The following is a 16,922-nucleotide window of genomic DNA, read 5'->3' on the forward strand; positions in this document are numbered from 1 at the left end:
ATGTTGAAGATGAGTACCATTTTATTGTAATATGCAAATGTTACCAAATTCTGTTCTATCATAATCATTGTTAAAGCCATGTATCTTAAACAATCATTGTTAAATACATAAATGAGATCCTCGAACCTCCGCTGTACATTTGTACGTTTGTACCATGGGCCTACAATAAACTAGACTAAAGAACCTATTACATTCATGTGAACATATATTTTGTGAACTGGATATCTCTTGCATATAATTAAAGTACACGTTTCACGTATCTACAGAGAACAAACGTCTATAAAACCTTGCGAATAGCATAAAAGGCGTTCATTCAGGAAGGAGGTTGTTTCTATCGCTGAGTCTGAAGTTAAAGGGTACAAACGCTGAAATCATTGGTTAATTTTGAACGCAAAAAAATATCATAAAAAAGGTTGACAGATAGATGTAGTATAATTTATTTCTTTTGCTTTATGGCCGAATTTACATACCCTCTCGTTTTGATGAATCACCTTGACGAAGCATAAATCACGAAAGTCATAAATATGACCACAGCAGTTCCGACAGGACTATACTCTAGTCTAAAACAAGCGGTCACAGTCTGACTGGTGAGGACCGCCTCCGTGGTGTAGTGGTAGAGCGTCCGTCCGGAGAGCGGAGGGTCTGGGGTTCGATTCCCAGCCGCGTCATACCACAAGAAGTTAATATATGGTACTTGTTGTTACTCTGACGCTCGGCATTAAGGGGCTAAAACGAGGACTGGTCGTATACTGAGTGGGGTATTCATGTTTAACTGCGGCATGGCATCTCTGTGGTCTAGCACTATAAATCGGCATCTGTCCGTACTAGTACAAGCAGCCACACACACACGTGCATACACCTCGCGATACGTTAAACTCCTTTTCACTTCACCTCTGACTGGCGTCGTTACGAGAACGATGGGGGTGCACGGGCTGCAGGGAGTGAGTGAGTATAGTTTTACGCCGCTTTTAGCAATATTCCAGCAATATCACGGCGGGGGACACGGGCTTCACACACTGTATCCATATGGGGAATCGAACCCGGGTCTTCGGCGTGACGAGCCAACGCTTTAACCACTCGGCTACCCCACCGCCCCCCAGTTAAAGGAACCTGGAGCGACCAGAAGACGGAGCTCCACACACATGTGGATGCATGACCTACCACGAACCACTGTTTCTCTCTCTTCAGATGGTGCCATGTGTGCACACATTACGTAAACAGATCTACGTTTGTAATTTCATGTTCCCTCGGGCTAGAAATCTATAGCGAAACTTTCTTTTTGAACATTTCGTGTTCAAAAATATTGACAGAAGTTGAGGACAACATGGATACCTTGTGTTTTTATTGACGTTACTTGGATTTACATAGAATCTGGTAACCCTGTCTAACTTTAAAGTAACAAGTCGGTGTGGTTTCCCCGCGATCTTAAAAAGCGTGTTTCTTGCGTCCGCTTCAGGGCAAACAACCTACTTGGGTTCTCGCCTGTTGGGCAAAGGAGACCTTCCTAAATGATACACGAACGCACCTGGTGAAATTCTATCACTTTTCGAATTCATTGGTTAAAAAAAAGGCAGCCATGGTTTGATTTCTCCCTATAACAGAATCCATCCATCATGGCGTATGCAAAGAAATGTCATGCCATCAAAGAAGCATGGAGGTCCATCAGTCAGGGCCATGTCGTTGTTCCTTCAATACAGCAGAGACAGATGTGAAGGTTTTGAAAGCGTGAGTTTCTGTCAGGTCTCTCTAACTCGCCGAGGCATACTTCTACAAGTTACGTAAGCTATGCCATTTGTAATTACTTTTTCGCTGACGAGGTTAGATTTTCTGCGCGCATGCGCAGTGAAAACATATCACAATGTCGGCCGTTATGCGCACTATGTTCCTATATGATGGACATGTGACAGGGGTATGCAGCTTATTATCTGCTCAAACGTGTATGATGAAAAGCGTAAATCTGCAAGATGTAACTGGGGCGTTCGTTATTTATCGCTTGTCAGGATTTATGACTGCACCGCGTAAGCTAAACTCAGGGCATATCGGGACAATTTATGACGAAGTTTGGTTGGGCTTGGAGCTTGAAACAGTACATTATACATATCGCTGCAATAGGAAATGTTTTCTGTATGAGGTCGGATCTGGGCGCCATACGTTCGCCTATCAGCGCTGAGTTTGATATACGGCCCATGACACTAGCATCACTCCAGATGCTGTCAAGTAATAACACCATGTGGGCCCTAATGTGATCTCCTCGGTAGCAACCCTTCATCACAACGTAAATTAAAAAGCTATCAACTGTATAAATATCTCTTTATGAAAAGGATGTATAAAACATGTGGGCTTGTGGTCGTTGTTAGAAGATGGTTTACGACTAGGTGAGGACAAAGAAGATGTTGCCAACAGACAGATGCAGGTGCTGTTAGTCTTTGTAACCATCATCAGATGCAGGTGCTGTTAGTCTTTGTAACCATCATCAGATGCAGGTGTTGTTAGTCTTTGTAACCATCATCAGATGCAGGTGTTGTTAGTCTTTGTAACCATCATCAGATGCAGGTGTTGTTAGTCTTTGTAACCATCATCAGATGCAGGTGTTGTTAGTCTTTGTGACCATCATCAGATGCAGGTGTTGTTAGTCTTTGTAACCATCATCAGATGCAGGTGTTGTTAGTCTTTGTAACCATCATCAGATGCAGGTGTTGTTAGTCTTTGTAACCATCATCAGATGAAGGTGTTGTTAGTCTTTGTAACCATCATCAGATGAAGGTGTTGTTAGTCTTTGTAACCATCATCAGATGCAGGTGCTGTTAGTCTTTGTAACCATCATCAGATGCAGGTGTTGTTAGTCTTTGTAACCATCATCAGATGCAGGTGTTGTTAGTCTTTGTAACCATCATCAGATGCAGGTGTTGTTAGTCTTTGTAACCATCATCAGATGCAGGTGTTGTTAGTCTTTGTAACCATCATCAGATGCAGGTGTTGTTAGTCTTTGTAACCACCATCAGATGCAAGTGCTGTTAGTCTTTGTAACCATCATCAGATGCAGGTGCTGTTAGTCTTTGTAACCATCATCAGATGCAGGTGTTGTTAGTCTTTGTGACCATCATCAGATGCAGGTGTTGTTAGTCTTTGTAACCATCATCAGATGCAGGTGTTGTTAGTCTTTGTAACCATCATCAGATGCAGGTGTTGTTAGTCTCTGTAACCATCATCAGATGCAGGTGTTGTTAGTCTTTGTAACCATCATCAGATGCAGGTGTTGTTAGTCTTTGTAACCATCATCAGATGCAGGTGCTGTTAGTCTTTGTAACCATCATCAGATGCAGGTGTTGTTAATCTTTGTAACGAATACTGTTAAAAGCGGCGTTAAACCCAACTCACTCACTCACTAGTCTCTGTAACCATCATCAGATGCAAGTGCTGTTAGTCTTTGTAACCATCATCAGATGCAGGTGTTGTTAGTCTTTGTGACCATTATCAGATGCAGGTGTTGTTAGTCGCTGTAACGAATACTGTTAAAAGCGGCGTTAAACCCAACTCACTCACTCACTAGTCTCTGTAACCATCATCAGATGCAGGTGTTGTTAGTCTTTGTGACCATCATCAGGTGCAGGTGTTGTTAGTCTTTGTGACCATCATCAGATGCAGGTGTTGTTAGTCTCTGTAACCATCATCAGATGCAGGTGTTGTTAGTCTTTGTAACCATCATCAGATGCAGGTGTTGTTAGTCTTTGTAACCATCATCAGATGCAGGTGCTGTTAGTCTTTGTAACCATCATCAGATGCAGGTGTTGTTAATCTTTGTAACGAATACTGTTAAAAGCGGCGTTAAACCCAACTCACTCACTCACTAGTCTCTGTAACCATCATCAGATGCAAGTGCTGTTAGTCTTTGTAACCATCATCAGATGCAGGTGTTGTTAGTCTTTGTGACCATTATCAGATGCAGGTGTTGTTAGTCGCTGTAACGAATACTGTTAAAAGCGGCGTTAAACCCAACTCACTCACTCACTAGTCTCTGTAACCATCATCAGATGCAGGTGTTGTTAGTCTTTGTGACCATCATCAGGTGCAGGTGTTGTTAGTCTTTGTGACCATCATCAGATGCAAGTGCTGTTAGTCTTTGTAACCATCATCAGATGATGGTGAAGCTAGTCTATATGATGATCATCAGATACAGGTGCTAATGGTAAATGTGATCATCAGATGCAGGTGTTTTATGAGCATTGTAAGATGCTAGTGCTAATTTAATACTAATACGTCTAGCTGAATACACAGTTTCGATACTCCGCGAAAAGAAGGAAATATATCTTGTTCCAGGCAATCACTTGTTTTTAGATAGTGTCGACTCCCTCACATGAAAAAGACTCGGTGTCCATGGCGCTGTGAGCCATGCGTGTTGCGAGACTCTGTCTGTTGTCAAGTACACAGTATAATGGCCATCATCATGCCTATGTATCGGACGGAAGCACATTTACACTGCGTCGAGTCGGGACCTTGTCACTTTCAGGAGTCACATTTTAGTGTTAACCACGTCGGGTAATACCAAAAGTGTTTCTAATCACAGTTACAGGAGACGGACCAGGAATGATTGTCATCCCCAGGCGACCTTCCAGGTGTAGAGGAGACGTGTGTCCGGTTCGGCCATCCGATCCACAAGGTGTATATCCTGCCCCCTGGTGTGACAGGCAACACAACACAGCCAATTCTGACAGGTTTTGTTGTAGATAGGAGTCGCGCTAATTAACTCGCAGTCGGATTCCGGCGTCCAAGCGTTCGCGTTACTAAACAGGAACAACCAGTACTGATATGCTATTCACAGAGCACTGGGCCCTGAATTCTGTTCTGGTAGATAAGGGTGAGAAGTAGCTTGTAATTAAAATTAAAACTTCGTGAAATAATCTACAAACTGATCTGTAAGTCGTCATGCACTAAATAAGTAGATAAGGAAGGGAAGACAAAATATATTTTTGAACTTTAATACTAATAAGCAACGCAGTATGAAGTTAAAACAGGCATTTTAGTAGGATCATATTTTTCAATATTTTTTTACTTAATTCAACAAAAGAGCAGCGTTTGTCAAATAGTGTTGGGACGTCTCATTGTTAACGCTATGCTCGGCACGACAAAGACGGGTTCGATTCCCCAAATGGTAGAACACAAGAAACACATTCATCGAGTAAGTGAGTTAAAATTGCGACATTCATTGAGTCCCCTATTGTGATAAGCCTACAACATCGCTAAAACGTAAAACCTCACTCCCTTACTAAACCCAACGTAAGAACGCTACTTTAAACGTTTACCAATATTGTACGTGTGAAGCTTGTTGCTCAATAAAAGCGACAAACCGTCACCGATGCGGCGTTAAATTTCAACTCACTCACTCGTAAGAAATATCTACCAAAAGCAGAGTCGATTGTACCATTTCGACTCATTCGTCACCACTCGCCCCTTGACCCGGAATAACACGAGTTGGTCACGGATGCATTCCGACTATATCACGAGCATGTGTTTATGATTCATTATCAAAGAGGGATGATACCAGGTGTTCGCGAAAAGGTTATCATCCTGCCCCACCGGTGGCACCCGTCACAAACACATGCAAAGGCAAGTCAATTGTTCACCTGAAAAAACAAGCCTCACAGTCAGCTGGAATCTAACACTGAAGTCACTCCTGAGCATTCCACAAATGGAATAAAAACCACTGATAGCGCCTAGTATGTAACTTCTACAAACAGATGTTTGTTTTTCAACACAAGCATGGTGAACAGGAGATGTATTTTGAAAGCTCGATAGGGCTGCATAAGCGTCAAAGTAGGACAAATTTGATTTACAGCAACTGTAAAGATGTGTGTGTGTTTGTCTTCTAGGAAGGGTGTGTGTATGTAGAGAATTGGCGTTCTCAGCTTCATCAGTCAACCGAGTGCAGCTGTACACCTCGCACAGGACATATGCAAATTGCCAAGCATCTGGTAATGTTATTACGTAAACTGCTGTGCCACAGATGCTTAGTGCGACCTCTGATATTTATTTGCTTTAATATCAAAGCGACACAGGAAATAAAGAACAGCATGCGATAAGCAAATCCGCGAAAACAGGGAAACACCGTCAAACTGTTTGAAAAGCAGATCGAGACCGGCTGGGGCTTTAACGGTAGGCGTTATCATCGTCTCCATCGGCCCGCCTCCCCCTGAAGACGGTGGAGTATCCGCGACCTGCGACGTCGCACGTTGATTCCTTCTGACAGCTTGGTTACTAAACGTCATCGCTTATTGCGGAGATCAAAGGCAGCCACAAATGCTCTATGATTAACATGCAGTGTATATCTTATGTTAAATCAGTACCCAAGCCCTTTAACCCTTTATCTGTCGGGAACTGTTGACGTAAGTCGCGGTTGGTGACGTGTAGGCAGACATCCACTGGCGGCTGGGGAGCATGGGGCATAAATCACTCTCTCTCAGAGCAAAGGTAGCTCTGCCTTCAGTATGCACCGACCCCATATCGGGAATGTAAATGTCTCGTACAGCCTGGAGAACTCTTATTTATCGTATGATTAAAGCTGTAATTCTAGATCAAACTATCACGCAAAGTGACATGAGGTTGCTCAGGTTTGGAACGTAAGGGACTTTCAAACAGAGTTCAGAAGTAACCTATCCTTACAAATTCCATTCAACCGGAACACTATCAAAGTGAAAACCGTGTACCGTCACCATAAAGTTAAAGACGGCAATTTTTTAAATCTTAATGTTATTTCATTTATAGAAAGTTTTAATGACAGTAAAGAAAAAATAAACATGGGTGTGGGAGCGTGTGGTGGGTGTGGCTGTGTGATGGGTGTGGCCGTGTGGTAGGGCGGCAAGACAGAACATATTTTCGGTCATTCCGAAACCAATTCTGGCAAAATTATTTTTTTTCTAGTATCTAGATTAATTTTTAAATGTAAACCTTAACCCGTGTGTTTGTACACGTTCACTGGGTCTGCGAGATACCCTCTCATTCAATGAATCTTACCACCTGCGCAAACTGCAGGTGCTAGGTTAATTTATCAGGAAATACAGGCAATAGTATCACGCTAGACTAACATTTAGTCTCTGAAATCTTATATTACACAAGATCCTTCTTGACTCTAAAAATAATTAAAATATTCCCTATGCTGATTGTGGAATAGAGCTAGCTTGAACTGGCTAGACTTACTTTTGTATCTAGATTATGTTTTTTCATACAATAAATATATTCCACGGTCATGGTGCAGGACTAGTATCACGCGTATATGTACTAATGTACTGTTACTTCTTTAACTGGCATTTAGAAGTTGATGTGATGAAGTAAGACAAGTTCTATGGATGAACAACTTCTTTATCACAATTTGTGCGACGTTTCGGTGTAGATCCTAAGCATCACTTGCTTGATAATAATGTTAGGATCTACACCGAAACGTCGCACAAATTGTAATAAAGAAGTTGTTCATCCATAGAACTTGTCTTACTTCTTAATGTACTGTTGTTTTCAATATACTGGCTCCCATTAATTCAACATCATTCAAGGATGCTATTTTAAAATGGTTACCACGTACACAAACTGCAAGTAAACGGTAAACGTTGATGACAAATTTAAGCGTAGACATCAAAGTGTAGATGTCAAATATAGTCGAAACTAACTTTTCTCTGGCGTCGACGTTTTATATGAATGATCGATTGTACACTTTGCGACTCTTGAATAGAATAATCTCCCTCATCATCACATTAAGCTACAGTATATATTTATATACATTTGATATGTACGCAGGAGTGACCAGTGGTCTATGTCAAAGGAATTCGCTGTGATGACATATCAACGTAAATTCGTTAAGCAGCCATTGTTCCAGAGCCCATTAAGAACACGTATATCTCTAACCATATAACTCCAATCCAATTCTTAATCTTTTCATAATGAGATATTACAAACGTATTAACGTTCATATGCTCTCATAATCCTGCACTTCTATAAGGTTAAGACATCAAATATAATAAAGCCATACACTGAACAAGATGTCAACATCGTAAACACTCTTAATGACTTCCATTAGAGCACAATGTTGTATTTGAACCACATATAATCGATCTAAGTAAGCCCTTAAAGATTGATTATGATTGCACACAGCGGTTATAAGTCAAGCATGTGGTCCGCTCCACCCAGAGGCCTATTTGTTTGTTTGAAAGGCCTTTATCTAGCCGGTGTCTTAGTGTCAATGGTAAGACGGATAATATTAGGCTAGGATAATACGATAATGAGATAAGTTCATTGGTTAATCTGATTATAACTTTGACTGAGCCCATTACACAGGATAATGGTCTTAACCTGTCCACCTATGAACTAATCAAGTGTAAATTGTGGATATATATAATCTCATAATGTGGCTGCTTGTGTGCGGTGCTGTTCATGTATATAGATTAAACCAGGTTGTGATGACGGGTGGTTAATCGCACGTGATGTTCTATGTTAAAACGGCGTCATAAAATGTACAACCACTTGGATAATCTTTAGGTACTGTATAGCTTTAGTCACAATGCATTTTGTTTTTGCTGTTCGGTTGTACCTGGCAAATATCACATAACACTGTTCATTTGCTTGACTAAAGTTCTTTATTGTCAAGGTTTCGAAAACACCCAAATGTGTCGAAATTACTGAAAACTAAATAAAAAGAGCCTGCATTAAATAGGAGAAATACAGGGAAACTATATTAAAAAACACCAAAATGTAGAAAACCTGTATTAAAACAATTAAATTCAGAAAAAAATGTAATAAAACAACCAAATGAAGGAAACCGGTATTAAAACACAAAAATGTAGAAAAGCTGTATTAGAACAACCAAATGAAGAAAACTGCATTTAAACAATCAAATGAAGAAAACTATATTAAAACAACCAAATTAAGAAAAACTGCATTAAAACAATCAAATGAAGAAAAACTGTATTAAAACAACCAATTGAAGAACATCTGTATTAAAACAACCAAATAAAGAAAAACTGCATTAAAACAATCAAATGAAAAATAACTGTATTAAAGCTGTATAAAAACAATTAAATGAAGAAAAACTGTATCAAAATAACCAAATGAAGAAAAACTGTATTGAAACAACCAAATGAAGAAAAACTGAATTAAAACAATTAAATGAAGAATTAACTGTATTAACACTGTATAAAAACAACCAAATAAAGACAAACTGTATTGAAACAACCAAACGTATGGAATCTGCTTTAAAGGAAGCGAACGAAGGAAAACTAATAAAATCACATAATGTTAGAACACTGAATTAAAAACACCATAATGTAAGGAAAATGTATTTATAAACACCGAGGAAATAACTAACACAAAAATCGCCAAATGTCAGGACGTACTCAAAATAACCGAATGAACAGATCTATATTGAACATTCCGAATTAAACTGTACATCAAATCCGAATGAAGGGAACAGTGTTGGATAAAAAACACCCACTTGAAGGATAATGTATCTAAATACTAAATAAATAAAAATATTAAAAACTTAAGGGCCATATTTAAAATACCGAAATGATGTTGGATGCTGTTTCAAAACACACAGAATGTCAACTACCGGTGACGGAGATGGTTACTGAGATTGGGGGTCAGAGCACTGTCCCGCCAACAGTCTCCAGTCATGTCTATAATGTGTTTATGGTAGTGTAACATTCTTTATGACGTTTTAAAACAACTTCCAACAGCCCCCCTTAAAGACGGGGATCAACTCAGAGACCATATACCGATATTCGACCCCTTATTAAGTCTGAGAAGAACCTCATCCTGCCTCTTCATCCATTAACACTTTCATCGTTTTCATTTGATGTTAATTCTCACATTGGGTATTAGTGAACCTTTTCGTCAGTATTTAATCCAATGGCACTTCTTAAAAGGGGGTTCACCTTAAACTAAAGTTTACATGATCTTAGAATTAGGATCGGTGACATAAATTATTCCACTCGAACGTATTTTATGATAATACGCCTCTACCAAAGTGTCCCGCGCCAGGGGAGACAACCCACGTAGTTGTTCCCACTGTTTGATATTCTGCCAGCCGTTAATAATTTACGTGTATAACAATGTGCCTATTGTAGGGTAGCACCGGCGGTGTTCTGCTACATGTATAAATAACGACTACATCATTATTCTGCTGAACAACGTAACGAGGCTACATGACTCGCAACCTACTCGTGGTGACCTTTCCACGGCGAAACTAATGATCATTGGCTTCGCTGTACACTGACATTGTGCGGCATTTACTCTTGTTTAACCCATTCAACATGTGGTTTCAAATGATTCGATAGAACAAAACTGCCGGGCGAAAGAAAGTTTACACCCATGTTTGATGATGGCTAAAGTGAGTGAGTGAGTTGGGTTTAACGGCGCTTTTAACATTAGTCCAGTTATATCACGGCGTGTCAGCTTAATGTGGGAGGAAAGCCCGAAGTGATGCAGGTCTTAGACGTTTACCACTTCGGTGAAACCCACGAGCACGGGTATGGTGCTGACAAACCTAGAAACATAATCGGGGTGAACCGGCATTCGAACCCACAATCATAGGTTTCTGGCGTGTCCAGGGGACGCAACTCTGCACAGCGAATCGCGGCGCCTTAGACGACTGGGCTACCAGCGCCCCCTGATGGTGGCTAAAACTGTAACAAACAAAAATTGGTTATTCGATGGTGATGCATTTCATACAGGTATCATGGTTGTGTTTGGACCTCAAGTTTGAAGTGTGTTTCGGCCCCTGTTTTCAGCCAAGTAACGTTTTGATAATGTTTATAAGTTTTTGGTCAGTTATGATGTGTATACTTCCCTTTGTCTGGCAGTAAACTAATAGGAATAATAACCTCAAATTTTCTTCTGTTTATCTTTGAAAAAATGACGTTACTGTCTTAATTTTATTTTAGTTTCATGTGTTTCATAAAAACATATACCGTATTCGACGTAATAAGCCCCCACGGTGATATTTGCTAATATAGTGGCTGGTGAACAATCCCAATTTGCACTCCTTCCGATTGATCAATGTGTACAAGACTTATTTATTCGTGCACAATACACACTCGGCATCATTCAGGCTGTCAGCATAAACAACGAAATCTTTCAACTTTTTTTCACCAAAATTATATTCTAATAAGAGCCCCCTATTCCTAATTTTAAGAGCGCCCTGGGCGCTTATTACGTCGAATACGGTAAATGGTATTTTAATATAATTAAAATCAACGATACCGATCCATAATAATGATCAAAATGACATGAGTGTGTGAGGTGGGTTAAATGCTGCTTTGAACAATTTACAGGTACATCACGGCGTGTCATCTTGGAAGAAATCCCTTTGATGCAGCTTTCAGACCTTTACTACTTTAGTGAAAGCCACGAGCACAGATATGGTGCTGACAAACCTAGAACCATAATCGGTGCGTACCAGGATTCTTATCCACAAGCACAGTTTTTTAACGTGTCGAAGGGAAGCAACTCTGTATGGCGAATTGTGGCGTTTTAAACAACTGGGCCATCTGAAGCGAACATTATCTCCAGTATTGTTCTCATATCAAACCCTATTAACAATCAGATGCTTTACACTGCCAGAGAACTAGTGATTGAAAAGCCCCCGACCTGACACACTGAGTAATGTCAATAATGCTGAACAGACCATTTGACCTTATACCTCTCCACACCACTGACATTTATCCGAAAGGGAAATCATCTTAGCTTCACACAAAGCTCTGTCACAAATCCTCCAACGGCGATGTTTGTTAATACAATGTATGTGACTAGGTTTGACATAGCTCCCTGAGGAGTCCCTTCTCGAGCTGTTTAAAGGATTGCTCCAGTTGGAGGAACTGTCATATTGCCTTGTAGAATCAAGGATCACCTCATTGCCAGCGTGTCTGCAAACAAGGAGCTATTTACTTATCCATTGTTTAAACACGTGGGCTTGACAGCATCATTCATCATCTGACAAATGATTGACAGGTCGCTGGCTTCGTCATAATGATACTATGAGTATGATTGATGGTCCAATGATTGCAGTTCACTCCCAAGCCGGACTGGTCAGTGGACATTAAGCCCATCCTCCCTCATTGCGTACACAGGAATGTCACTCAGACCCTGGACTGGTTCTATAGCAGCCATGCTAGACGTGCTAAACACACGACGCAGTGCTCGTCTAACTGTAATAGGTCTTTATTCTAGTTTCCAACTAATCTTGTCTACACGCACGCTCAATTTGGTTACCTGCATCTGCAGCCTTTACGTGTTATCTTCATCCCTCTTGATGCGGTAGGAAAGTCTAGTGGTCGGACACCAACAGTTTTAACGTGGATACACATCACTTACCTCCCTTGCCGTGATGTTAAGATAGATTAGATAACATTTATTTCAGAATCATTACGAGACAGGTGCATTTTTTTTAAAATGACGTGATGTGATGCCACAATAGTAAAAAGTGTTTAAATTTGAATTTTACCTATGTAATACTTTCAAACATGAAACAATAAATGCGTGACATTGGGGTTAAAGTTTTAAACCTATCCATCCTTTCCGATGCCTAATATCCCGAAACATAGAGTATAAGCCTTCGTTTAGAAGATACAGTCTGACAAAACTCATATTTGTTCCCGCCGAGATATTGATGTAATATGACTGATAGTGTTGAAACAAGCCATCTCCCTCACTCACTATATATGTATTTGTGACTTTGGCAAAGGACCGCCTCCGTGGTCTAATGGTAGAGCGTCCGCCCGGAGAGCGGAAGGTCCGGGGTTCGATCCACGGCCGCATCATACCAAAAGACGTTAACAGATGGTACTTGTTGTTACCCTGTCTGGCGCTCGGCATTAAGGGGCTAAAACAAGGACTGGTCGGCTCGGAGTCAGTATACTGTGTCTGAGTGGGGTATTCATGTTAAACTGCGGCATGGTATCTCAGTGGGCTAGCACTATAAATCGGCATCAGTCCGGACTAGTACATGCAGCCACACAAACACACACACGTACATGCTGGTCGTTATATAAGTGCAACAATCTTGGACGCGACGTTAAACCCAATTTCACCTCACCTCACCTTTGGCAAAGTCTCCTGGGACGAATGTTTAACCCGAGTAGAGCATTATGCACTGCTAAGAGAGTACCAGCCTTGCTCTAAGGCAAACAGAAAGACAAGTCCTTGGATGTGTAGTAATTCTCTCCCCCTAATAGGCAAGTCTAAGGACTACAGTCTCTCACTGGGACAACTTGTTCTTATTACTTAAATAATCTAGAACTTGTGGTTTAAACTAATAATTATTGTCTTAGAGACTTGTGCAAGGCTTATACAGTACCAATGCAGGTGTCTCGATCTGGTAGTGTTCCTGATGCAAGCCACACCTTTGTGCGACATCGACAAACCGATGGTTCCTGTGGGTTTTGAAGCGTCTTCGGTACTGGTTCTTAATAGCCATGCGATATAGAAGAAGAAGAAGAAGAAGAAGAAGAAGAAGAAGAAGAAGGAGAAGAAGAAGAAGGAGAAGAAGAAGAAGAAGAAGAAGAAGGAGAAGAAGAAGAAGAAGAAGAAGAAGAAGAAGAAAAAGACGATTTATTGTACATATACACCCACTAGGGGCCAGATACATGAAATGACATTTATATACGTTATAACAATTATAAAGACAACACAGCAATGTTTGTTTGTTTGTTGTTTATCGCCGCACTCAGCATTATTCCAGCTATGTGATGGCGGTTTGTAAGTAATAGAGTCTGGACAAAACAACCCAGTGATTGGCATCATGAGCATCAATCCACGGAATTGGAATACGATGACATGCATCAACCAAGTCAGCGAGTCTGACACCCCGATCCCCTTAGTCGCCTCTCACGACAAGCTTAGTCGCCTTTTACGGCAAACATGGGTTGCTGAAGATCAATTCTACCCCGGATCTTCACGGATCACACAGCAATGACGCCGTGGTTGGACTATGTAACATGGTCATGACTGCCTACTTTTTATAGCGATGTGCTGTTTATTAGGACGGTTTATTTGGCAGAGGTTCTAAATCATGCGTTAAGTCTATGATACAAGCATCTATGATACAGCAATATGCAAATATACAAAGTCACGTGTTGTGATGGAGTCCGGCCTCTGACCCCTTCGCTAATGAACTTTAGACTCCGTCTATACATATCATTTCGGAAACAATCTTTATCAGTTTTTAGGTAAGTGACGTAATATACTGGTTAGGTGTTTTTTTCTCTTTGAAATACGATTACATTGCTACCGAGTCCCTTGTTATGTCAAACTGTCCAGAACAATAGCACAAAGTGTCTCAATATTCTGTGTCGGTAAATATGACACGTATGGATGATGTTTCTATGTGCTTCTGCTTAAACAGTTACGTAGTATACAACGAACCGAGTGAGTATTTGTTGGCGTTCATCAGCTGATTGATGCACTGGTTCACGCCATACCATTCAGAATGCATCGTAACATATAGTGATCCTTAGCAAACTCTCTGTCGAAACATATATTCATCAGTCAGAAATGGCTTCCTCGGGAGACACCGCTTGTTGTGAGATCAAGTAAGTGAGTGAGTGAGTATGGTTTTACGCCGCTTTTAGAAATATTCCAGCAATATCACGGCGGGGTACACCAGAAATGGGCTTCACACATTGTACCCATGTCGGGAATCGAACCCGGGTCTTCGGCGTGACGAGCGAATGCTTTAACCACTAGGCTAGCCGACCGCCCCTGTGAGATCAAGCGATATCACCTTGGAAATAACGTAAAATGAAATTGCATCGCAATGCTTTACAGAACATGGTGACGTAATCGATAACTATGACATCACCAATCTCTCTGCGACTAAAGCTGGTTAACAGTACTTTATGAACCCAAAGACAATGGCTATTACTACTTACAAACATAAAAACTGATTTTGCGTGATTTATAAAATCTCACCGAGTATCTTTTGATATCAAATATATGACCAAAAGTCGATAAAAGTTAGGGCGTTAGTTTTTACTTTTATCGACTCGTGTTGAAATATTTGAAATCAAAAGACACTCGAGTTAGATTCTCTATTAATTTTCTTTCTTATCATGTGACCGTAGGCCCTAAAGGTTATTGATAAAATGTCGATTCTTTAAAATGTCTTATTTTCCCACAATATAACTTAATTATATTTTCTGATTCGTTCTATTTTTGTCAAGTTAAAATGCATCGGTTCACGGCTTATCTCATGTACTCATCGCTAAACAGAAAAACATTCATCCTCGATTTCACAATTGTTTATTTCAATCTCTTCTCTCTTTTTTGTCTTGAATGTATTCTTGTGTCCATGTGTGCTGCCGCTCAACGTGTAACCAAGGGGAATAACTCTAACACTAACACTAGAGCTAATTCGATACAGTACGAGCTTTGTTCCAATGGCGTTGTTTGTCTTGTTTATGCTGATTTCTAACACCCCGATGACCGGTTTACGGTTTCTGTGTGAAATATAGGCGATAGTGTGAAGAGCTTTATAGAATCCCCGTCGCACATAACATCCAATGACGGGAATAATTCATTCCCATATCATCCAATCAAGTAGCTCGCCTTTGAAAAAAACACGTTTGGCATAAATTCCCGTTAGAAGACAGACTAAACAGTGTCGGACACAACCGCCACAGCTGTGGGTCATAAAACAAGACAGGGGCCCTATATTTGACAAAGACCCGAAAGGGAGTCACGCTTTACTGTCAGGTTAGTGTAAAGTTAAGGGGCATCACGAGAGGTTTTTATCTCTATATGCCAAAACGTACAGCAATACTCTCCGTCAGTCTGACACACGTTATCTGGGGGCAACCCCACTCCCCCTCCTCATCGCGGCGCTAGGCAGAGGACTCGGATGAGGGTCGGGACGAATTTCCCCTCTTTATCGCTATGTTGATGTACGGCATGGGACGGAGCTGTTTGGCCCTCGCCTATCTAGACAGTCGCCGTGAGATGCTTCCCAAGTAATTTCCGATAACTAGAAATTTTTATGTCAATTGGGTTTGATGTACAGAGGCTAATTTCCTCGGGCTGGGTGATATATTGGTCTCCGGGATGACTCTCGCGACGCCTCTACTGTCATGGCGGGGCAGAGGAATCGCAATACAAATTGAAATTTCCTTCGCACTTGAGAAATGCGGCCGAAATCTTCCCGAATGCCACCAATTGTGATAAATATCGAGATTAAACTGCCACCAGCGTTAAAAGCAATAAAGGGTCCCATTCCTTGGGACTGACTGATGATCTCTCTTGCCCCCAATGCGCTTGTGATCTGAGTGCATCTGTGACAAATGCAACAGCCCCCTCGCTTGTCCCGCCACAATAACACGAATAAACAGTTGGAATTAAAACGTTCTACTCTGTCCAGAAGTGCCGCCATGGGACCGTCGGCCACTTCACAACAAACACTCCAGGCTGTCAATATCTAGTCAAACAAATGTGACAGAGTCATTGCCTCGTGTGGCCATGGTCGACCTCGAGAGACTTGATTGATCATGTATTAGCGACTGAGGGCGAGACTGTCCCCGACTCTGACAGGCATACAGGCTAGGGTAGGGGCAGAGGGCTGGGGGGTCAGGGAGCAGAGCCGGATCGTAGACAAACGGACATGGATCCTCTGACCTTCGCTACCAGTCAGGTTCTAGAAATATAGACCTGTCAAAAGATCGCAATAATTTTCTCTGCTGTTTTAAATCAAAGTGATTCAAAGGACTTGCATTACGCGGTGACGTCTGCGCCGTTTGCCCCCTACCCAATGCATCATCGAGGTTCGCGCATGCGTATGACAAGGCCGTCCGAGCGGAGTTTGTTCCGGTAATCTACTACCGCCTTTCGCCGCTGTTACAGATTACAGCAACACTTGTCGCTAGAATTATGAAGATAAATGTGTCAGTGTCTACCGG

The 16,922-nt window shown here is 41.2% G+C and overlaps 1 protein-coding gene across 1 annotated transcript in view; it reads left to right on the forward strand.

Moving 5' to 3' along the window:
• Positions 1 to 16,512, forward strand: part of LOC139467522 (uncharacterized) — a 70,971-nt gene extending 54,459 nt beyond the window's left edge. The window contains exons 2-4 of the mRNA XM_071249057.1: positions 12,046 to 12,065; positions 13,463 to 13,592; positions 16,391 to 16,512. Of these exons, the coding sequence (XP_071105158.1) occupies positions 12,046 to 12,065; positions 13,463 to 13,592; positions 16,391 to 16,512 (272 nt within the window). The remainder of the gene's footprint in view (positions 1 to 12,045; positions 12,066 to 13,462; positions 13,593 to 16,390) is intronic.
• The last annotated feature ends 410 nt before the right edge of the window (positions 16,513 to 16,922 follow it).

Source organism: Haliotis cracherodii, unplaced genomic scaffold (assembly GCF_022045235.1).
Source record: "Haliotis cracherodii isolate W230 unplaced genomic scaffold, xgHalCrac1.p SCAF_2, whole genome shotgun sequence".
Classification (NCBI taxonomy): Eukaryota; Metazoa; Mollusca; class Gastropoda; order Lepetellida; family Haliotidae; genus Haliotis; species Haliotis cracherodii.